The 25,098-nt window shown below is 38.3% G+C and overlaps 1 protein-coding gene across 6 annotated transcripts in view; it reads left to right on the forward strand.

Moving 5' to 3' along the window:
* The first annotated feature begins 6 nt into the window (after positions 1-6).
* TCF12 (transcription factor 12) overlaps positions 7-25,098 on the forward strand; it is a 169,803-nt gene continuing 144,711 nt past the window's right edge. For all 6 annotated transcript variants that reach the window (XM_026855652.1, XM_026855653.1, XM_026855654.1 and 3 more), the window contains exons 1-2: positions 7-160; positions 973-1,045. In XM_026855652.1, the coding sequence (XP_026711453.1) occupies positions 86-160; positions 973-1,045 (148 nt within the window). In that variant the 5' untranslated portion in view covers positions 7-85. The remainder of the gene's footprint in view (positions 161-972; positions 1,046-25,098) is intronic.

Consider the following 25,098-nt stretch of genomic DNA (forward strand, 5'->3'; position numbering starts at 1 on the left):
GGTTTCCCGGGCGGGGTGGGCCCCGGCCCCGCGGTGCGGCACTGCCTCTGCCTCTCCCCGTGCCCCAGGCGCTGAGCGGAGGAAGATGAACTCCCAGCAGCAGAGGATGGCCGCGATAGGAACCGACAAGGAACTCAGCGACTTGCTGGACTTCAGTGCGGTAGGAGCCTCCTCCGGCGCTTCTCGGGACTTTGCGCGGTGCGGCGAGCGGAGGAGTAGGGGCAGCAGCGTGCAGGGCTGGGCTGGGGCTGCCGCCGCCAACTTGGACACCTGAACTTTGATGTAATGTCTAGACTCCCAGATTTAATACTGTAATACCGGCTGGGTCAATTGGTTTAACTGGTTAAAATCAGGCTGACCCAGTGATGGCATAATCTAATAATTAACGTTTGTTAAGCTGGCATGTGGCACCGGGACTTTGCCTTTTTCTTGGCTTTTTGTTTTTGTTTGTTTTAATAAACCAGAAGGAAAATTAATGCCCATAAATAACGGAGGTTATTCATTAATAGTTTTGCCTTAGCAAATTATAGGTATTTTATGTGTGGTACTTTTAAGAGATGTCAAAAAGGTGCTTGATTTATAAACATAATAGAAAACTCTCCTGCCTCTCAACAGCTGCCTTTATCCAGTGATGTTAAACTCACAGATCAGTCAGAAATATATTGAGTAGTAATATGTAAGAAATACAACTATTTTAATTTGCCTAATAGTAGTAGGTCTCCTTTTAACTTTTTTTTGGAAGTTGTTTGTGTTGATGTAGAAAAGAGATTTCAGTGGTATTAATAAATCATAAGGAGTACTTCAGCTAATTGGTTTTATGGGTTTAAACATGCATCTTACATTCTGTTTATTTTCTAGCAGAAAAATGAATCAAATAATTGTTCGCTATTAACTTCTCTTTTTTAAGTTACCATTAATAATTTGTCAGAGTTTCAAACCCAGTTTAGACACATCATTTTTGTTGTTTTGCAGATGTTTTCGCCACCTGTTAATAGTGGGAAAACCAGACCAACCACGCTAGGAAGCAGCCAGTTCAGTGGATCAGGTAGGATGGATCCAAGATACATCAAGTTCATGGGGCTGGGTCTGAATGTTTTAGATCAGTCTTCATGTGCTCAAAGTATGATAATCTTCCGTTTGTACGTATTGTCATGGGACATTCAGGTTAATTAGAGATGTGCTGGTTTGATCTCACTTTATAATGTTTTTTTCTTAACTTTAACCAGTTTTCCTTTATATGCCTTGTACTTCACTGTACTGGGACGAGTACTCTGTGTACAGTCGTACTGGCATGCAGGGTGTCTGTTTATCTGTTAAGTTAAAAAGGAATGGCTTCTTGGTTTTTGTTTGTTTGATAAAATCAAACCTGCCTGTGCCATTGAAGTATTCCCAGCCCTCTATGAAAGGGGTAAATATTTAAGTAAAATGCCAAATAATGAAATACTCCTGACTCAAAGATATGCTTTAAAATGCAGTTCTCGAGGAAAGTTATAGAATGGTTTGGAAGGGACCTTAAAGCCCATCCATTCCCACCCCCTGTCCCGGGCAGGGCCACCTTCTACCAGCCCAGGTTGCCCAAAGCCCCGTCCAACCTGGCCTTGAACCCTGCCGGGGAGGGGGCAGCCACAGCTTCTATGAAATGTGAGGCTAATACAATTTCCTAGTACTGTGTAGTTCTCAGAACCTTAACAAATAGAATTCTTCCCTGTTGTACCTTTATCAGTGCATCTGGAAAGCAAGTAACTGTATTTACGGGTTGTGTGTATTTTGTGGCTTCAGTGTCTTTTCATCGAGCCACCTAATGGCTGTTTTCAGAGAGTTTTAAGCAAAGTCTGTAATAGGCACAAAGTTGGGTTTGACAGATAACTGTATCGTTCCTGTAGAGGCTGTATTTGTTACTGCCTACAAAAGAGAAACTAAAGAAACTTTGGTAATGAGTTTTGTTCTTTTTTTTTTTTTTTTTAAAAATGTATGCTTATTTCCTGTGAATACAGTGAAGCAATAATTTTTTTGGTTTTATGAATACCACAAAATGATGTTTGTGTTTTTTAGTTAAGGTTAATGAAAATAAATGTTTAGCATGGCAGTAGGGGAGTGAAGTGGTTGCTTGAGGTTGTGCAGTAATGTTGTCTGTTTCCTCTCACCTTGCCAAAGCTGTTACTTTGAGTCCAGACCACACCTTGCATCTTAGTGACACTTCGTAGATTTTAAAAGCATCTTAAAACTTCCCAATTGTATAATTTTGCAAACTCCTCAGAGATTGTCTCCCAGGTCTAATTTAATGAAAACATGTAGCAAATGCTGTAACATACTTGGAGAAGTGTTTTACTACTGCACTCCTAAAATCTTTGTCTTGCTCTTTGAAAGTACATCAAGTTTAAATAATTGGCAACAGTAAGACAGCAAATCTGTATATGATGTAGCTTAAATTTGTCTCTTTTTTTTTTTCTTTTTTACTACAAATATTCAAGACGGTTGATTCTCCAAAGGTGGTTTTAAAAGACATCCAGGCAGCTAAACCTTACTGTGGGGAGCACAACCAGAGCATCACATCCTCCTTTCCCCTTGCTTTTTCTGAACGGGCTGAAAAATTTTCTGTTGAAAAATAAAGCTTCTATTTTTAGTTTAGCACTTAGAGCAGTTCTAGGTAATGTGGCTTGCTCTGTGTACATAATGTTTCCCCTTCTTTCCTTGGATGGCTCAGAAAAAGAGAGAGTGCCAGAATACTTGGCTTTCTGGGAGAAACAGCATTACTGACTTTTGAATTTCTTTATGGATCGGGTATATTGTCACACAGATACCAATCCTGGGCAAAACACTGCAGCTGTCAAACAAGCCATAACCTCAGCTGAATTCCCCTTGGAAAAGATAATGGTATAGAGTTGTGGGTTTTAATTCAAAACATTTCTAGTTGTAAAGATTTATTAGATAGTGGCGTTATATGCCCTAATTCTTGTAGTGTTGTTACAACATAAATCTTGACCTGGGGGGATTACTCTGCAGGAGTGAGAGGTGACAAACTTCTGTATTAGTTGTGTTCTGACTCAGCGTTAAGTGTTGTAGAAAGACTATATTAAGATCATGGACGAAGTATAGGCATTTAATTCTAGCACTCTGATTTAATTCTGATCTTGCTTTAATTTCAAATGTTCTGTATCTTCTAGGACAAACAATGTCTGGAAACTTTTTTTTTTTTTTACTGCTAGAGGTCACTTTTTAAAGAGAAACATGAAAGGAGCAGGCATTTATTCCTTTGAGCTATTTAGTACTGAAAGGCACAGTACACACAGATTCCTGAAAAGTACTTTTTTTTTTTTTCTTTGAATATGGAATGATCTACCTCTTACGAGACTTTCTGTGAATTTGTTGTCAATGAAGCTGGCTTCAGTATCTTTCCCATTAAGCTCAGTTATATTTTTTCCGATGTCTTTACAGGTATACTAAAGGAAAGTGTTTTCTTGGTTGCAATAAGAATGTGTTTATTTTCTGTTATTAGAGAGCCCCCTTTTTCTCATTTAAAGTTAAACAAATCTGAAAGCACCTTCCCTGCCCCCCTCAACCTATCAGCGATTGGAGATGCAGCCTAATGGCCCCCATTAAGCAGGTGAAAATCAATTGCTAGTCTGGTGGCTCTGAAGACTCTGTATTCCTGGGGTATGTGATTTAGAAGGAAGGAATGTGATGCATTTTCCTTACCCCCAGGCCCCCCATTTAAAAGGGCAGATTAGCTGCTGTTGGAGGAGGGTTAAGGTTTTTTTTTTGTTTTTCAGGTGTGGCTTTGTGAAGTGTTGGGAATACTAGGGTGTATGTTACTAATGCTGACCTAACAACCTTGATCTGGTATAATTTGCAATATTTCTGTTGATTATGCTGTAAAAATCTATGTGTAATTGGGTTGCACAAATAAAACAGCTAATATGACTGATATCTGTAGTTTGTAAGGAAATACTGTCATGGATTAACATATGAACATTGTGTTTTGGTTAAAAGATAGCTAAAGTCTGGTGCTGGGGCAGGCTTGCTTTCTGCAGGTCAATCAGTTTTGAATGAAAGCTGCAGATGAAATAAGTGAACTAATCTTGTATACCATAGTATCTTTTGACAGTAAGTCGTGTAAGCTGCTGATAAAGTCAAATAACTTGGTCAGACTACTGGTGAAAATAAGCATATTGGAAGAGTAACCTCCTATGTAAGTCAGTGAGTTGAGGCACAAAATATTCCTTATCATACCTGTTGTAATTGCCTCTTGTTTAAAACACTAAGTTCCCATTCTTTTCTCCTCCAAAATCAACTTGTGAAGATAAAGCCATTTCTGTCTTTAAATCGTAAAAGGAGAAGACAGAGGTCAGAGATAACGCTTTATCAGGCTTTTTAATCAGGCCTTTTTGCAGATTTTATTGAAAATTAACATTTTCTGTGTTGCTACTATGGTTAATCACACTGTTACGATTTTCAGTGAAATTTTACTGTCAAAACCACAAAATGTATGCCAGTACAAACCTGGGTGGTTACCAGGTTTGCCCAACGCCCTTTATTTATTACAGTGACTCCATTAAAATCCAGTCACAATGTTCATATGCCTGCCATAGGCACTAATAGTGCAGTTTTCCTATGGCTCCCAGCAGAATTGATCTCAATTTCAATTTTTCTTGTGATTGAGATTTTTTTAATCTCAGGTGTTGTCCCCTAAAATAAACCTTTTTTTTTTTTTTCTTTCCCCTTTTGCAAAGAACTTCTTCGATGCTAAATAAGAATATATCCAAGACAAAACTTTCCTGTGTGTCTTTTAAATTTTAGTAGCCTCTTCATTGTACCAGTGTTGTTTTTGCATGTGGCTGTGCACGTGCTAATGTGAGGTATTAGTCAAAAAGCTGAAGTAAGGTAATCTGGATGTGTAACAGACAACAAAAGTGGTAAGAGGTACAATTCGAGATCTAAATTGTCAAAATACAATGCTTCTCTTGCCTGTAAGATTCTTCTGAAGTTCGTGAAAAATAAGTACACACATTTGTGTGTGGTCAGCTCGGCACAAATCTTGTGTGTATCCAGACATTCCTCATATTAGACCTACATGCAAAAACCGTCTGAGAGTACCTGTGTAGGTATTTCTTCGCATCAGTTTGGACCCCTTTTATGCAATTGAAGAGGCTGCCCTTTCCACTTGCCTCTGCTAAGGTACCGAGTTTGTCAGGAATGGGTTGGGATAGGCTGCTCATTAGTGGCTTGATGCAAAGACCATTTAAGTTGATAGCCTGCCATTAACCTGAGTGTCCCTAAATTAGGACCATGTGTCTTCAGACTGGACACAATGGCAGTTGTTTAGCAGGTCTATTAAGTTCCCAAGCAGTGTTTCCAAAATTAGCAAAACCTGACCTGATGACTTCTTGTCAGTGTCATAAAGTCTTATTTCCTTTTTAGTTTTGCATCAGTTCCTTGTAAAACAAACACGCCTCAACAAAAAACTTGGGAGAGTTACCTGGGTGGGCAATGTTTTAAATACTGTGTTCATTCATCTGAGGAGAAAAGGCACTCTTAACTCTGACAGCTAAATCACAGCCTCAGCAAAAACTGTAGAAAGATGAGACTTTTTATATATGCAAATTAGTGCTCCTAACCCCTCAAAATACATTATTTTTTCTTCTTCATATCAGAACTGTGATTCCTAAGAAGAATAATTTTTCTGGTAGCGTTTCATGGGCATTCCTGGTGCAGTCTCCCTTCAAGGCGTAGGAAATTCCTAGTGACTGCTCCTAATCCCTGAGTTAAGGATTGGTCTCGTGGTCAAGTAGTCTGGTTCTACAGTGTGTTAGGTCATGACAGACTCTCTTAAATAAAAAAAAAAACAAACCAACCAAACCCAAACGGGAAGGCCTATATTCCAGGAATTTGATCTGCATTTCTGCTTTTGTCATTCAAAATCTGCTGTTATCCTGTAAATTTTTGTTTGTCATTCAGAAGAAGGTAAGTTTATTGTGTGTTAAGTGCCAGAAATCTAGGGTGGTCTGCTAAAATAAACATTAGGTAATGCAGCTATGTGGGTTTTAAAATAGTTTTAATTTTTAATATTTAATTTGTCCTCTAGCTCCATTAAAAGTGAACCAGCAGACCTGGTAACCTGGTATTTCATCTTGGGTCTGAGAGGTGCTAAACTCTGTCCTCTTCTGAAGAGCCTGGGCAGAGCTGTAGAAGCCTTGTGCTTGAAAACAGCAAGGTACCTGTAGTTTCTTTGCTCTTTAGTTGTTTGTAGGGCAGACCCGTGAATTACCCTTCAGAGAGGCCAAACGCAAGTGAAATGAGTTCAGTCTGGATCACTCACCTCTTGCATTTAGAAACCTAGGAGGGTGTTACAGTGTTAGTAAATGTGAGACTGCAGCTTGCCTGTTGGCAGCCTCCTGCTCCCCTTCCCTTGCCTTTGGAAAGATAAATTATCAGACGCTCACTCCAGGAACAGTCTTGAGAAGTACGGCATATAAAAGGGCTAAGTAACTGCTTCCATATTTCTCTATAAGAAAGAGAGGGGGGAAAAAATGTTGGACAAATGGAGGAAACTGATAACCCCATTTTAAAGCAGACGGTCTCTTGGAACGTGTTTGTGGTCACATGGACACTGAGGATTTTTGTGATGGAAAAAAAAAAAAAGGGGGAGAAAAGGAAAAGTTATCGGAGCAGCTGGGTGTTCTGAATCTAGCTTGGTGAGCAGATGAGTAGGTGCTTGTCCATCATTTCTTGCTGTTGGCTGTGGATTTGAAATAGCTGGTGTCATTTAAGGTGATGGCTTGGACCTCTTGTCAAATGGTCTGAGATTCCTTGCTGTCTTCCAGATAGCTGTTTGTGGAATTTTTAGTAGCGTTTGGCCTGTCTTTTGTTTAGAGATGTGCTGGACACTGTTAATAAGGGAACCTGTAACTTTGGCTGTATTGGCATGTAGAAAGCATTCTTTCAAAAAGTTAATCTCTTATTTCCAGCAGTGAGTTTTCCCTGGCAGCGACGTGGTGATGGTGTTCACAGGCACAGCACCTGACCTCCAGTCCCCATAGAAACGTTACTGCCTCTCGGGCAAGGAGGATCTGCGCCATGTTGCTCGTGGTGGCCTCAGAGGGTTTGGGGTTGCAGGAGTGCCGTGGCCTTCCCTGACGTGTAACTGCTCGCCATGGGGCACCTCTCACCATCACCCGCCACCCCAGGCACTAGCTCCTTATCTGCCATATTCTTCTGATCTGCTGCGATTGATGAAGGGGATGCAGATGCTTTGGAGAGTGCTCTTAATGGCACGTGGGAAGGAATATGGCTTGGAATTGCCCGTTTCTGGATTTATTTACGGGGAGAGCAGTGTTGATCTAAATGTAAACACGAAGACAAAAGGTTTGGTTGAAGTGGAGGAAGAATCCTAAAAAGAGACTGAGGAGAAACTGCATGTGATCAGAGAAATTAATTTTCTTTGAAGAGAAGTATAACTGAGATTCTTGGGTATTTGTGTATCCTGTAATGGCAGCTGAACTTGTACCCAGTCCCGTAATTGCTGTACAACTCTTGCTATGTCTGTAGTGCTTGCTAAGGTTTGGGGTTTTTTGCTTTTAGTTATTTGTGGGGTTTTTTTGTCTTTGGCAAGGGAATTTCACATTAAAAGCTTGCCATTCATAGTGCCAAAGTTCCCCTGCCCCCCACTTCTTTCCAGCTGTCTCACAAAGAGGACTTAACCCCTTAGTCATCTTGCTGTCAAGTTGGTGCGACAGCTGTTTGTCTCAGATAATTCTGCCTTATCCATAGTTAAGCCTATAGATACTGTTAGAGGAATTTCTGTTCATTTTCTATATACTGTACTACAGACCCCATAAACTGTATTGTCTTTAAGTCGCTAATGGTATAGTGTAATTTTTTGTGATATGAAATTGTGTGTATTTATTTATGAACAGAAGGATGCTTAAGGCAGTAATATAATACCATATCACTTAGATTGAAGTCTGTGGAGACTTTTAAAAATTGAAAGATGGGCATGAACTTGAGTAGTTTACTAGACCTCTTGAGCTGACTTGACCATGGAGATGCAGGGTGTTTTTTGTGTGTGGTTTGTGGTTGGTTTTTGGTTTTTTTTGGTTTTTTTTTTTGGCACACTAATATTGAAGGTTTATGTTTTGGGGGAATATCATTGAGCGTTTTTAGAGGCTTTATAAAATTTCTTAAATTACCTACAGGGCCAGATGTAATCTATGTGATATAATAAATAAGTCTTCTAACTTAAATTTCCTTCAAAATAAATATTAGTTTATCAAATTTGAAAATTTAGTTTCAATAAGTGACCTCATTGAATAAAGTATGTTCTCTAAAAAGCTTTTTTTTAGAGGTATTGTCTAATTTAACGTGTTAGCACTTCTTCAGGAGTATATAGCAAAACCTGATTAGTTTTAAAATTGACAGATGTGCATAAACTTCAGTAGTTTACTAGGCCTTCTGTGAGGAAGTCACTAAATTTAAATACTAAAAAAAGAAATTAGAAAAAACACTGATTTCTTCTGCATGTGAATTATTTGATGGAGATTGTTATTGAATACTCATAACTAGTTCTAAATTGTGTATACACCTTAATCAGTTTTTCTGGTTAAGCCTTGTAAGAAAAGGGGGAAATGCATTATTTCCATGCCGAATTAGCATTCTAAGGACAGAAAATGTATTTTTAATATATATATATTTTTTTTTCTGTCTTAAGTAGTGATGACCACTCCTTCATTTTATTGGGCTTTTTTATTAATATGGAAGTCTGGAAGTCACCAGTTCTGTTGTATACCTCAACCTGATGATTTGGAAGTACTTGTGCACTTAAATACTACAATCCATTATTTACTAGTGGTTGCAGGAGCAAGATTTTTCTTCTAAGATGAGATAATGTTAAGTTTTTTTTAATGTCTTGAATGAATGCCTTGTTTTTGTCATTTGTAAAACAAAGCTGTGTTTGTAAATACAACATTCAGAAACATAAAGGACATACTTTTTTGGTGAAGATGTTAACTGAATACCAAGAATGATCAGAAAGAGCAGCTTTTGTTATATTTAATAATATCTCACTGTCTTCAGAGGATAATCAGACTAAAATGTACCCAATCAGTCTTTAGGACTTTGTTAGATTCTTCTTGTATGCTAGAGATGTGATTTTAAAAATTTATTTATTTATTTATTAAAAGAACGAGCTGAAATTGTGTTAAATTACAGAAACCATGTTCTTCCTCATGTAATGTAGAAGAATCTCACTTGGTCGCATCAAAATAATTGTTGCTGGTGTTTTAAAGAATGGCTTGGAATGGGGGGGTGGAAGAGCGAGAGACTTAATAGAACAGGTTTATTTCATAGCCCCGTTAGTAGGTAATGCTGTCTAGGCGTGCTGGTAAGGCCTTGGAATAAAACTACCTAAGGTTTGTCTTGGACAGGGAGGTTGTACACTTCTGTATTAGTGCTGTGGAAAGCTTCAGAAACTGCTCATGCTATAGAATTGCCTTTAGAAAAGAAGGTAGACAGTGTACATTTCTGATATTGGACCCAGTTTCTCTTTATTGGTAACTGGGAAATAGATATTTTTTACTTAGGACTGACAGTTTGGAATTAATTTTTTTCCTGAAGTAAATCTTGTTTATTGCAGTGGATTTCTTGCTCCTGATCTACAGAGATTGCTTACTTTTTTTTTTTTTTTTTTTTTTTTTTTTTTTTTTTTTTTTTTTTTTTTTTTTTGTGGGGGGGGTAAGCTTGTGAGATATTTATGCTACTCTTTTCAAGTCATTTTTTGTTTGGTATTGCAGACTTTTTTCTGTACCAGTTACAGCTGCAGAAACAGTGGTATCTCTGTGTCCTTACCAGGTTGTTAGTTTTGTGGAGTTCTAGTAATAAGTTGAACCACTTGCTTTCACTGTTCTACTCTGGGTGAACAAAACTGCAGGAAAATGCCTTGTCTCTGAAAGAGCTCTTTGCGGATGAAGCACTGGTAGCACAGAGAAACTTCATTTAGGCTGGGTTGGAGTTTTATATAGAAGTGTATTCCGAGCCTGGATTTGTGAAAATTACATTTTAGATGGTTTATTTTTTTCCTGGTTTTAAATATGAAGATGAATAAGCACAAGCAATCGTTAGAAAAACGTATCTAGTAAACCAAAATTCAGATCTGGTCATTTCTAGTTGTGTACGTTTCGCAGTTAAAATGCCAACAAATATCAGACCATGAAGGGGCATGTTCTGTGTGTTAAATGAAATAGAATTTAAACCACAGTTTACCTTTAATTCAGTATAAACAAGAACTTGGTCTGTAGCATCACCTGGTATCTGTATTCATTCTGCTTAGAGTATGACCAAAATGTATTGCTGATTTTAATGTACACATCGTTGACGTTGGAGAGTGAATTGATTTGTGGTCCTCCTGTCGTCTTCCATGTTCAGGTTTTACAGACAAAATCTTCAGTGTATTGAGTGATTCCAAGTCTTACCTAAAAGAAAAACACACATCGGTGGTTTTTGTGTGTGCTATCTGCATTTTTAACATCTATCTAAAAATCAAAAATAAACTGTTTTTTACTTGAATGAGACAATAAGAAGGGAACCAGACAGAAGAATTAGCAAAACATAAAACTTAAGAGTGTGATTCATGCCTATTAGCATATAATGTAGGAAAAAAATGTAGAGAGTTTAATTTAAAATAACACTGCTTTGCAAATTTGGTTCCTCTGGTTCTGTTGGAAAACATGTTTAAAGCCTGAAAGATGTGGATAAATCCATGGTGAAGTAATTGAACGTGTTTCGCGTGCTGCGGGGCTGTCGTAACGAGGGATCTCTTGAGCTTTCTGCTGTGTTGCGTTAGTGTAGTCGGATGCTGTGGAGATAAATACACTTCAGAAAACCCTAAAGTATTTTTAGTCTTCTGTAGAGAAATGGAATTCACTGTTTGTATTTTAAATTTTTGTTTATTTGAATGCATGATACTATGGTCTTGGTGTTATCCCAAGAGCTATTGTGGCTACTCTGAAATGAATAAACCAGACAGCTTTGCTTGTAGCACAAACATTTTTCGATATTGTGGTGTTTCGATGATTTTCAATGCGACACCTATCCTGTTCCAGTTTCTTCATGCAGCAACTTCATGAGTCATAATCCTTGCAAAAGAACACAGCTTAAAATAATCACTGATTGTTTCTTTGCAATTCTGCTCACTGCCCACTGCAAATAAACAAGAGCAGAAATGACAATATCATTTAATCCTTTAATGTTTGCTTTTGACGTGCAAAACATTCTCTTGTAATAGAGAAGTAATCCATAAGGAGGGTAGCTGCTCTTTCATCTTCCTGAATGCTAAATGAAGCCAAGGCTTTTATGAAGAGATGGTGATTTAATGAAGATGACCGAGTTTTGGAGTAATGAAAAGCTTTTGTATAGTCCTAAAAATGATTCGTGGTGCTTACTACTGCAGAGTTCAAATGGCTGCATTTTGTAGTATGTCTTTGCGAGATTAGTGCTTCTGATGCTCAGATGCCAGGTGATTGAGTGGTATGGGAAATAAAGAACGTTTCCTTTAGTTTGATTTTATAAAAGAAATGCACATCTCTGCCACTTGATGTGTATAAACGCATGTAATGTCTGATGGGTTCTCTGCTCTGTGTGGTGCTTTTATTTCAGTTCCCTGACACTGTATTCCCGTGCCAGAGGACAGTAATAAGCATACGAAAAAAGGAGTATGAACTTTGTCAATATTGCTTATGACAGGAATACCTGCATTAGATAGTTTTGTTGCAAGTGCTTGTTATAAGATGCTGAATTTAAAACCCAAAAATAAATCCAACCCAAAAAGAGCCATATCAAGAACTGAAAAACCTCCCAAACCCCAGTAAACCCCCTAACAAACCAAAATCCCCATCTTTGTTTTCCCTTTCATTTGTTCATTTAATTAGTTTATTCAGATATATTTTTTTAATAATCTGCGATATTACTACCTGCACAGCAAGCTAGATAATGCCTGATACTTCAAAAGGAAGCAGAGAGAGGCTTTAAAGGACAGGAGACCATATCATCTCCAGAGCATATCCTCCCAACAGTTTTTCAGGCCTTGATGAATCAGCAAAAGGGCCTTTTATTTTTCCCCTTTTGTAAGTCAACCCCTTTAAAGTGGGAAGTAGTCAGCTTCTGTAACAGTTAACTTAATTTTTTTTTTTCCCCTCCACCATGATTTTAAAGAAGGTTGTGATTGTTTACGAGAAGTTTCTACTTCTGTTAGTCTTCAGTCTATAAGCACTGTAAGGTACAACCAGAGGGAATCTTAACTGGTTGCTAAACTCTTTTAGGGCTGCCAGGAACGTCAAGAGTGCAATCACGTTGTTCCCTTCCTCATTGTGTTACAGGAAAGATGTGTCTGACCATCTGGGGTGAATGAACTTAGGTGAGCAACAGCAGCATGGGTTTTGCCTGCTTTTTGAAAACTGTCATGTAATAAAAGTGCAGAAATAGATATGTAACTTAAATTTCCTTCTTATACTTTTTAATGGCTTGAATTACTGGCTGGTCCCTATGTAGTAGTACACCAACTCTTACAGGAGTGATATATATGGCCTGGCTGTCTAAAACAACATGTTAGGTGAAAAAATTTCAGGATAGGTCAAGGCTGTGCACTTGTGAATACATTTCTGGGTACAAGGTGAAGAGTTATAAGAGATTCTCTTTTTTGAGTGATGCAGTAAAACCAGAGTTAATATTTATGTATGTCCGTTATACTCATTAAACCCACTTTATTTGCAATATACTTGTTGAGTACTGAATAACAGTTTCAATCATCTGCTTATTTACTATGTACTAACACTTCCTTTTTCCTTTCCCCCCATCCTGTTAGGGGAAATCGGGATCAGAGAGGAGGTAAATGCCTGCATGTGGGGGATGCTGTGTAATGCAATTTATACTCTGTGCTAACGGTTATATTCCTTTGGCCTTTGAATAGTCTCTAATTTGTTTTATAAAGTGAAGGGCAGCTGTTTATTGGGAGGTAACCTAAGTGCCCCGTGAACTATCATCAGAAAACCTCATTTTGTACTTTCTATTTCTGCAAGTGGAAGCTGGTCTGTGTACGACAGTGCGACTTGTGCTGCGGCGAGGAATCAGTCGGAGTTTGGCCATCTCTCATGTGTGTGTCATAGGTTGTCTCCGAATTGGATGCTGGAGAACATGCTGTTGCCATAGCAATGAAAGTCCTTTTGAAGGCAGGATTCTTGGCAGAGCTGTTCCATCTCCTAAAGTGCTTGGTGCATTGATCTGAAAGTACCTTGTCAGTATTAGCACATAGCTGTAGTGAAAGAGTGGGAAGTATAGATTTCTTTAAAATACAGGATTTTCTTTTTTTCACAGCTAATTGTTGGTTGAGCACCCTGTTCATAAAGCATTTTAAAATGTAATGTTGGGAACAGTTCTTACGTTTGACATATTTAGCTTGTATGTATGTATCGATAGAACTGTTGTAACTGCTAACTAGTGTTCGTTGCAGAACTATCACTTCCATAGTTTCCTATAGTACTCGCCCCTTTTGGGATGTGGAAACTGTGTTTTTAGTTTCCTTCATGATTTTGGTTACTGCAAACCAGTTGTGAAAATACACTGCTTTATTCATAATGTTTTTCAACTCGATGTTTTCCTTTTCTCTACGTAAAATGGTTGCCTTGCTCCCATGTTATTTAGTGTCACATTTAGGGTTCTGTAATCTAATGGGGGAGAATCACTTGTGGAGATGTACAGTTCTGTATTTATTTGGAAAATATACCTTATGTAGGATCCCTTTTGCCGCAAACACAGCTAGATATTTGTTTATAAATATTTCTTCCTCAGAGTGTGGTTTTGTTACCAAATTAAGAAAAGGCTGTGAATTTCTTATGTCCCATCAGATAAATGATTTTTCTGATAAGTGAGGTTTTCTTCCCCAGGATAAGGGGTTCAGAGACAACTTGTACAGCACAGATAATCTTGACCAGCAGTAACATCCATTTCTACATGTGCTGGGAGGATGGAGTTGGTTAATATTTTTTTCCTTATTCAGAAAGATAAAATAATTTTCAAGCTGAAGAACGTAAAGAAAAAGTGAAAACTTTTCTAAGTCAAGAGGCAATTAATGTGATTCATTCATGTGGACTGGGATTTCCATGTTTAGTGTTCCTTTATCCCTGAAAGAGCCTCTAGAAGAGAAGAATTTTGAAGTTACCTTTATAACTCGCTCCATCCTTTGCAGCTTTTTATGTAACAGTCTTTAGCTCTATCACTTTCTCTGAAATGGTAGATACAGATGAGATTTAAACAAACACTTTGTTCTTTTTTTTCTCCTTTCAAGTGAAATTAAGGAAGACTGAAATAAGTGAGACTTTGTTTGTACTTGAAAAGAACTTTCTGCCTGCCGTAGCAGATGTGTGCATGTGCCACACTGGTGATCTTTAGCTTGGGTTTTGTTTTTCAATCCCTGCCCTCTCTTGGCCCTTCCTCGGAGTAGGAAGGAGCATAGCTCCAGGTTGGCTTGGCCTTGGGAGGCGATGCTGAGCTGCTGCTCTAAGCAGTTGAGACAGGACTTGTTACTTACAGTTTCTACATGTGTTGGTCTAACCTGGATAGACAAGTCATGGCGTAAGTGACCTTGGCATGGTAACCAGCTCCTGTGCCAAGGAGAGGTCAGCATTGATTACACTGACAGTGGGAACCGAGGGAATTGGCCATCGCAAGGTGTCTGCTGCTGCTTGTTTTCCCTTTTAAGCAAATTTAACGCTGCATCAGCGGACACGTGTGCTGGAGCCCTCTCGCTATCCTTGGGAGCGAACACAGCATTAATAACTGAGCTCAATTAGTCCTCTGACTGCTTTGCCAGTTGGTCTCAGGTCGTGTTTGGGGGGAAAAAAGGTCTTTCTCTGCTCCAACAAAAGTTCTGTTTGTGTCCTTCTAGCATTTGAGTCAATTAATAGTGATTTGAGTAGGCACTGGTTTGGGGTTTGTGGCAGTAGATTCACTGAGATACATGTTCAGAACACAGGGAGTTTAAGTATGTATTAATATTGGCCTGATTTAGCCAGGCTTAGCAAAGATGGCATTTAAAATGAGTTTAGTATGAGGAGTTAGGTAGTTATCTTTTAAAATTCTGATTCTGAAAGAATTTTATACTTGGATGACTGATTCTAAAATGAAATGAGCAGCTCATGTAATTCACATAACAAGCTTTTGTCCTGATATATTAAATACTTTTCAGTATCTTCTGGTTTTGTTTCAGTCTATGCTACTTTTTGATCAGATCCGTTAAATTAGAGGGATACGAGATACTGAATTATGAACATAAAATTCTCAGCGTGAATTCTTTTGTCTTAATGACTTTTTTCTATGAAAATTCATATCTAAAAACTCACTAGGAGTAGAAAATTCCTAGTAATTATTATTACTAACTTGATACCTAGTGCTGTTATTTTTGTAATTTAAATAAGCTAAAGCAGGCATTAATATCTCCATCAAAAAATTTGTCAAGATTGTATTAGTGCATAGTGAAGAAAGGATAATACTCAGTTTTAAAGGACAAATTTTGTGACGAGGCAAGATTTCTGTTCGTATCTTTGAGGAACTGCTCTTTCTTTCCCCCTTTTTTCTTCTGGTTTCCTGCGCTGTAAAATGAGGGCTAGTGTTCACGCTGTAGAAGAGACAGTTAAGTGTTTTAACTCTCACAGTTCAGGGAAGTGGTAGACTTGGCATGGGTTAACAGGAATAACTTCCTATGATCTAAGCAGAGTTCAATTAGCTTGCACCTATTTTCAGTGCTGATATCCATATTGCCTCCTTTTGTCTGTAATTTCTATGTCTCTTCTTGTTTAATTCAGTCGTTTACTTATGTTGATCAAGTGTTGGGGTTTTTCTTTTTCAAATCAGTTCTTACTGTATCTACTATACAGCTTTTAAAATGCAAGTTCTGTTACTTAAAAATGTGTAAATGCAAATTTTGGTCTAGGACTCGTAGTGTTCTAGAAAGTGTTTCAGCACACCTCACAGATTACATATGCCTCTCATTTCTGTAGATTTTATTTGACTCTAATCCAAATAAAATGCAGATAAATACATTTGCGTAAATTTATTCAGGAAAGAAAATTACTAGTCTAAAAAAGGTTTCCTGATACATAAACAGAAAACAGCCCTGTCCGTAGCTATCTTTTGTACTTCATGGATTGAATTCACTCTGACAGCTGGATATATGTACCAGTGTCTAGCCTATGGTCATGATCTAATAATCATGGATATGGTAACAAGGCGTCTAAAAAGATTCAGTAATCAAGTGGTGTTTTTGACAAAACCTACTCTGACTGAAACAAGAAATGAGGCTTTGTTAAATGTGACTGCCTTTGCTGCTGTGCTTGTATTGCGAATGCTTAATAACACCCTGTGGGTGTTGTGGGTAGAACCTGCGCCTTAGCAGAGAGGGGAAAGCTCATGGTGCTACAGCAGCCTGCGTTTTAAAGTTGGGAAACAGATCTGATCTAACCAAATGATCATTAAGAGCTTAGTTTCAAAACGTTAATTTCTCCTTCCCCTGAAGTGCTTTTTAACTTGTTTATTTCTTCTGTCATAAAAATAGTGGCAAACCATTCAATAGAGCCTTTTGTGAAATACGTGATTCTTCTGGCATCGTTCTGGGGTGCAGGGGGGAGTTAAAGAAGTACTGATGGGTAAATACATGTCCAAGAGGAAGACTTGAAGCACTAGAGATATTTTGAAAACAAATGCTTTACATACTAAGTGTGCTTTGGTCTCACATTTGACTAGTACAACCTACATTATATGTAAATGTCCTTTAAGAGAAAAACACTGCCTTGGCCCCCGAACAACCCTTTGTAATGTGAAATTAAACGAGTATTTTGCCAAACTAGTGTGTGATGACTCTTGTTTTATATTTGGTTCTAGCTTTTGGGGAAGAAGAAAAAAAAAAAAGCTGCTTTACATTCTATAAACCTCAGTAAAATCAGCCAGGTTGGGATAAAAGCAGGCATTGCAAAAATTGTGACTTTATTCACTCTTCTTTTAATAGAATTTCTGGTATCACTAATAGGAACAATGTTTTAGGAAACACTGAAGAGGGAGAGGAATTAAACATTCATTTAGAATGGTGAATTAATTGTTCAACCCAATTTATAGGTTACATTTCAGCAACTTCTGAATGTGATAATTTGACTTTTATTAATGTCTACTTTATCATCTTTTTGTAGTTCAAGTGATTTGAGGTGCTTGTTTTTAAACTTCACAGCAGCTTTTTTGCAGGGTAGAGTGTTTGCTCTGGAGGTAGTATTTGGGGAGACACAAGAAGCTGGGGACATCAGGAGGGGGAAGTGTCTTTCGGGGGAGCCCAGCAGATTGATCTGATTGAAACTGTTAGCCTGGGGAGGTTGTTTGCGTTTCCATGTGCTTGGTGAGCAAGAAAGTTTAGGGATTTTTACCAGTTTATTTGTTGTTAGCGTGGAAGGTATATATGTGTTATCCTTCACTGTTTTGTTAGTGTAGGTGCATGTCTTCTCCAGCTCCTTCCTGAAGAATATTGGTCTAAGTTAAGTGGTAATGAAACAGAATATGAAAGTAACTTTCATATTTATTTTGGCAGGATTGTGTTATGCAAAAACTCAGAACAAAGCTTAAGAGCATCAACATTTATAAAGGGTAGTGTTCAACTTTGAAGCTGAGAAATAAAGAGCTGTGCTACATTGCCCTTGGTGGTCTTCATGCAGATGGCTGCGTCCGTTCCCGTGTGCTACGGCCCACTACCAGGGTTCTGGTAGTTGGGAATGCCTTTGTTCTGGCCTTGATGTGGAGTGCTTCCAGCTTCTGAATTAATTCTTTTTAATATGAACTTCATTCTCAATTCCAAGGAACAATAAAGATGAGCTGTTAAGGAATGATGGGGTTTTGTAACAGTTTAGTGGTGCTACTTCTATTAAGTATTAATGTCATAATTAAAACTTTCTTAATTGTATTGGGTAGCAAGAAAAACAGTGAAGGTAACTTTTGCACAGGGCAGATTTGGATTTGGATGCTCAGCTGATGTTTAATAATTGAATTTTATTTGGTCACTTGCATTGTTGTAGACTTGTTTTTATCCCTGTCATTAATACACTTAACCACTTCTAGGTGGGTGTGATTCCTGCAGGCGTTGTACAATGTGAATCAAGTGAATGCCAGTCCTGAAAGCTCTGTCTTTCAGTTAATCTTTCTAACATGTCTTGATGGACACAATGCCCAGGGACAATTCAGTAACTTCCTCTTTCATCGCTGTTCCTGGTGCTGTGATTTTTATTTTTTTTTTAAATTTTTTTTGGTACAGTGATGTCTTACAGAAGTGATATTTTTTTGTGTGTTTGTGTACAAGAAAAGAATACATGATAACGTGGAGTGGTGTGGACATTAATATGAAGAACAGTGGCTGTGTTCTGAAATACATTTTGATTCACTTCTGCTATATGTGTATTCTTCCAGAATGCCTCAAACGAAGATTGTCATAGCACCTTTGAGCATCCTAAAATCTTTTTCCTTTTTTCCTTTCACTTGTCTTAAAGTTTCTTCTCACAAGTGTATTTCTGGAGTGTGCAACTGAAAATGTAATTGGGAGGCACAGCAGTGTCTGCAATCACCCCTGAACCAGCAGCAGATTTAGTTTTTTGAGACTTCACATTCTCATGGGGCTAGGAACAGGCTTTTAAATATGTTTTTAGTCTGCTTTTTCCTCTGAAGTCTCATGACCGATTGACTTTATATGCAGACAGATTTAAAAATAAAAAGATAATTATTTGTTTGCAGCCCTTCTGGAAATAATCTTTGAAATACATCATATATAGAACTAATTGGCATGCATCTGGAGTTACACTTCTGAGAATGATATTATTTCTTCTTAGGAAGTTTGTTGAACTTTGATAAAAATTAATAATATAGAGAATGACTTAATTTGACACCTTTTCTTTGAAAATCGTGGGCACCCTCATGGTAAAATGCCAATTTGGTACCTGTAATTTTTTTTTTTTTTTAAACTTAAAATGTGAAGCGTGCTTACACTTGTGAAATTCTATATTGTGTCCTGTAATGGTAGTAGCAATGCAAGTGAAGAATGCACTGGAGGTATCCGGTGTGCCACTTGTGTCAGCACTGAAATACTGCCCGTCTTCTCTTCGTGATCCTGCTCCGTTGCGGGATGCGAACGGGGCTGAGGCTGTGGTATGGGTCGCTGAAGCTTTCATCCTGCTATGATCTCACTTCTCAGGGAAAGGAATCTCTCCTTTTCCTTTATCCAAAAGGTTTTTAGTTGTGATTTGGTTGTTATTTGTAAACATGTGGAATTTTAGTGAGCATTTGCTGATTCAGTGGAATTTGTTAATTTTTGTCAACTCTGTTAGTTTCCAATTATGTAATTTTGGGGGCTTTTATCTTCTTTTAAATTCTGCCAGGTAATCTAGTGTTAGTATTTTGTTTCTACATAAATCTATTCCAATTTAGCACAGCTTCTTAGAGTATCTTATACTTCTTAATCACCTTAGAAACTTGCTTTTTTCTTTCTGGTCATTTTACCTTGGTAGTCTTCTGACATTATTCTTAGGTTCTTTTTGAGTTGTTGATTCTTGATTTTATTTTATTTTATTTTTTTCCCTGATCTTAAATGAATTAATAAAGTATGCCCAGTTAGTATTTCCCTTGTTCATTTTCCCAGAGTTTAGATTAATTTACAGTTATCTCTGTTTAGTAAAAGATGTAACTTTACACCTGGAACAGGTCAGTGATATTGTCTGTATGGTTAAAAGTCAAGCACTCATTTGTAGACCCAGGGGTAGGGGGCTTTCATTTGAATCCCGTACAGACTGCAGAAGTGGTGGTTCATATTGTAAAGTTCCCACAAGACGAAGGATTTTATACCTAATACGATACACTTACAGTCGTGCCATTACCTTTATAGGGCAGGATATTACTGTTGAAATTTGGTGTAGATGCTGGATTAACGATCCCACAGCGTGTGGTGAAGCGTCTTGCGCATTGGCAATTTTCAGTCTTCCTACACTTTGTGTCTGAGCTCACATGGCCTCAGCCGTTCCGGGGCCGTCGCTGCGTGCGCTAATGGTCTGTGCGCTGGAACTTTCTCCTTTGAGGGAAGACAAATGTAGATTCTGCAAAGGGTGTCAGCGAACACAAGCTATTGGCATAATGGCTCCAACTGCGCAAATAAATCTGCGGTTGTCTCGCAGCGCACAAGCCTTTGCTGAAGCGGGCAGTCTGGTTATCCTCCTGCCTGGGAGCCGCGCGTCGCCGCGGGGGTTTGCCTTCGGCCGGGATCGGCTCCTTCTGCCCCTGCTGCCGGCTGCGGAGCCGGAGGAGGCTGGTAGGGCTGGGGCAGAGGGAAAAACCTCAACCAGGATGCTAAGGTTTTTTGGGGGAAGTTTAGGCTCAGAGACTTTGCCATCTGCCTCTATATATCTAGAACTGTTCTAATGGCCCGGGGCAAGGCCGGGTGTTTGGGAGTTGGTGTCTCGGGCTTTGCACCTTGGTTCAGTAGTCATTCCCTCTTTTACAAGATGGTTTGCAGGGAGGTAGAGGTCCAAGGTGTGCTTTCCCAGCCTCTAAGTTGTTTTCTCTTGCTTTTCAGAGGAGCTTTCGGGTGTCTGCGGATGCAGTAGCGTGCGAGGGGGGAGCTGGCTCTGCTCTCCACACGCCGCCGCCGGCTTGGAGCTCTGGTTTAGGGTGTTCCCTGGATATAACACATTTTGGTCTTTCTGTCTTTGGCCTTTTTTATTTTGACTCTGGGGATTTTGATGACATCTCTTAGCCCTTCCTTTTAGTGCTCCTTAGCATTAGAGTTAGTGAAGGCAGTCCTAGGAAGGCTTTTGTGCTTCTTGGTTTGAAATACAATTTTTTAATGTTTCATGTACTTAACTATTTTCTGTAAAGGGTGGCTGGAGCTGGGAATGGGAAACTTGACAAGTAAATGTCGTGGTAACCCCGGGTGTCCTGCAGTGAAGGAGTGTCTCAGTAAGTGTAGGTATTGCCAGGCAGAAGCGTGCAGACCGTGCCTGTGTTTCTGAGACTTCCCTTGAGTCCTGCCCGTGCTGACTGCAGAGGTACTTGTGTGTAGTAACTTACTGCATATTCTTAAAAAACCCCACCGACACCTTCCTGCTTGTGCAGCTTCTGATTCAGCTCCGTGTATCTGTAGTTAGATCTGCGCTCTTCAGGAGTGACAAACTGATGAAGAAGTTTGCCCTTTGGTTCTGTGTTGTGGCCTGTGACAAGTTGTTAGTGTTTAAGAAAATATATCCTCTCTTACAAAGGAGCTCCACTTACAGCTCTGCTTCTACTATAGAATTACTAGACATAGCACTTGGCTGTAGGGCTGTAATCTACTCAAAGGCCTGCATGTCTTTTGGATTAAAATGAAATGAGTGAATATATTCAGAACTGAGTTTTCCTTTAAAGTGAACAAACAAAGCACCTTTTAGGTACTTCAGTTTATAGAAGGGAATTTATTTTTTAAATAGTGGCAAGAATGCGTGATTAGCTTGTGTAAAGAGTATCCTTACTTTAGTTGTTCCTTCCCAGCATACTGTATGCATTGTGCATGCACAGTGACCCCATGGTAACTCTTAAAAATAAAATGGGATTTATCTGTGTATCTGTGACTTGAGATGTCACGTAGAGAAATAAAGATCTTGACTGGTGTAGATTTAATTGATGTTTTGATTGGATAGACAATCAGGTGTGAAGTCAGATGATGTTGGCATCTATGTCTTATGCTTTTAAAATAATGCTTTTTTCTTTTTTTTTTTTTCACCTGAAGCCTGGAGATGACTTATGCTGACATATTAAGGAACACAGTATTTACTGTATGCTGAAGCACAATTGTACAATTATTTTAATGTAAAATTAGTTATTGAATCTAGCTAAGAGTGGTAAGATAAGTAGGATCTTGGTAAAGTAGTCTATCTGCTATTTCTTGCTGCTGACAAATCTGTTTTGGAAAATTGGTGTAATTACTAGTCTAGATGATTTTCCATAGGATTGTTTTCTGGAGGGATGCAGATGATACAAGAATAGCTGTGTATGCATGTGGTGGGCATTGGATTAAACATGCTCAAAATCGCAAAGATGAGGAAACAAACCCAAATTTGCCTGATACTTACTGATTCACTGTAGTACTTAATGCTGTGGGCTTGTGTGATAGGAGTGCAAGGGTGTTGGGGTTTGATTTCCCCCTCTCTTTTTACTGCCATTACTTAATTAATAGGTATAGTTCTTGATATTTATTTAGTCTGCCAGTTTGCTTTTCCCATTGAAGATCATAATATCCCTTTTTATTGTACTCGAGAAAAATAAATTGTTTTGTACTGAGTTAAATATGCATATATTATTCATGATTTCTTTAAGGGCATTTGACATGTGGCTTAAATTTTCCAGCCATGTGCTGTTAGACTGTAAATATACCCTTATTTTGCAAAGTTAGATTTGCAGGAAGGAATAATACTCTTTACTAGAAAAACTCAGTATTATCTGCCTTATAACTGTTACATGGATCATAGAAACTAGCACACTACTACCCTAAAACTAGTCTCTTGAACGTGGCTGTTTTATAATCGGTATACAACTTTCAACTGCATCAAAACCACACCATTCTGTTGGTGCTTTAGGTCCTAAGCTTTGTCACAATGCCTTCGTTATGAGCTTAGGTTGGTCTTCCGGATCGTATGTAGTCATCAGGCTTTACATTTCATTTATAGAAAATGCTTATGAGCACCTTTTAATGTACCGTAATCTTATTAAGGCAAGTTGCTGGTGTTTTGCGTTAGGTTTGTGCTTTGTATCCCTGCATGCTGGAGGAGATAGTTGATCATAAATATGATCTTGATTGTTAGTGATTTATTTTTTAAAAAATAGCTTTATAAGTACTTTGAATGTATGCTGCTGTTACACTTGACTGTACAAAAAGCAGTGCTCTGCCTATGTATTTACAGTTCTTCAGCATCTGTTTACTTTTGAATTAAATATTTTGTGTAATGTTTCATTTCCATCTACCAATGTTTTATAGGGCAATGTTTGTTCCTCAAAGGTACAAAGTAGCTTGGTGATTTTCATTAGAATGCTTTTCACTTACATCTTTGAGACTTCTCTGCAAATCCTTCCTTAACAGGTCTTGACATGGCTCCCTCAAGGCGCTGAGCCAGTGTGTGCAGTCTCGAGCGAGCAGACCCAAGTTGGAATCCCAGACTGCTTGCTTGAGGAGGCATTTTGCTCAGATCCTTAGGGGAATGTTGACCTTGTCTTTCTCAAAAAAAGTGGCACCTGCTGGCGAACCAGGAGGGGCTTAGAGGGAATTTGTTAGAGGTCTTTGGCCTCAGTAGGCTGCGACACAAAACTTGTGGTGGTGAGGGCTAATGAAGTATTTGGTTCAAGGAGTGGATTGATAGAAAATAGAAATTAAGGTCCTTGGGAGTGAAGCACTGTTTTGATCCATACCTGTGCTCTCTGTTCAGGTCTTGGCTCTCATAGTATGATTTTCCTTGGTGTTCCCCGCTTCTCGATTCTTTGGATTGTGCTGCAGAACATTTGGAACACTTGTGTGCAGAAGTAGTGCCTCAGATAAGTGATGTTAATTAAAAAAAACAATATTTACTTGGTTATTTTGAAATAAATATTATTTTATAGAGCAGCCTAATACGAAGGGATCTCAACAGTTCTCTAAGTTCTTAATTTTTAGTTTGGTGGAATGAAAATAGACCAAGGAAAAACTCTTGATTTCTATTTGCAAGGTCAGTATATAAAACGCTATTCGCAGCTTTTTATCTCGTTTTGTAGTTTTATGGTCTGTGTATCTAATGAAAAGTAATATATTTGGTAGGGAGCAATGAGATTCGTGCTGTTATTTCCAGGAGATTGCTAATAAAATACAAACCCAATGTTTGTCTTTTTTGTTAGATTTACATAGACTTAATCACAGCTGTTGTGCAGTTTTGAGCCGAGAGTTAAAAAGCACGGGATTGTGTTTAAGCAGCATTCCTTTCTCTTCATCCCTTCACAAAAAAAAATAAAAAAAATAAAAAAAAATTAGTCTTCAGATGCAGGAGAGTGGGTTGTATAGAAAGGGGAGGAAATGTGTTTTCTATTATATACAGGTCCAAATCAGCATTTTTTAGAAATAAGCTATTGAGTTATTGAGTGTTAAATTCTAGACTGCATTTAGTAGGGTAAATTGCTTATAATTCTGGAAGCACTGATCCTGATAGGAAAGGGTGATAATTAGTTTCTAATATGGACAGAATTGCTGTTATTAGCTGTGCTCCACATGTTTGCTTCCCCTGTGGCATTCCTTGGGGTGCAGCAGATGGATGAACAAGGGGCAGAGGTAATGTGTGCCACGATCGGTTGCTGCTTTCCCCTGGGGATAGTTCTAGAATGCTGATCTTTTCTTTTTTTCTTTTTTTTCTTTCTCTCTTCTTTTTCAGCAACTTTGCTGAGATGTATTGGAATTAATTTATAGTATTACTCCTTTATAATCCATTAATCCAGCCATTTAATATCAATATGTTAACGTATTAAAAAAGGATGGGCTGGTGCATGTGTGCTGGTATCTGAAATCTTACAAAGTCAAGATCATGCTTAAGTACTCTTCTCCATTCAGTGAGGTTGTGGCATTAATAGTCTGACTTGTCTGTTACTGTTATCTGATCTTTTGTAACATGATCAACTAATTTTAGATTGGAAAATGGATATTACCGGGACACCTGAATGCTAGATTGGAGCCTGCTGTTGAGAAGAATTGTCCTTTTTCTTTAAATCTGTCCAAGAAATACCTGTTCTAATTTTCCTTTCTTTCTGCTCTTGATTAGAATGTAGACAGAGGTTGTCTGTAGGGGGTTTTGTTTGTTGTTTTTGTTTTTTAAAATTATTTTAAAAGTTGAATCTATTAAAGGTAGTAATGTAGATAGCCTTCCCTCTTTGCCATCCAAAAAAGTAGAGTCTTTCTTGGGTAAGAACCAAAATGATCGGGAGGAGGAGGAAAGGGCAGGGAGATGTGCGTGCACATATGCTGATTATTGAAAATACTTGCTTTCATGCATTTCAAAT

Source organism: Athene cunicularia, assembly GCF_003259725.1.
Source record: "Athene cunicularia isolate RWA chromosome 10 unlocalized genomic scaffold, athCun1 chr10_part1, whole genome shotgun sequence".
Classification (NCBI taxonomy): domain Eukaryota; kingdom Metazoa; phylum Chordata; class Aves; order Strigiformes; family Strigidae; genus Athene; species Athene cunicularia.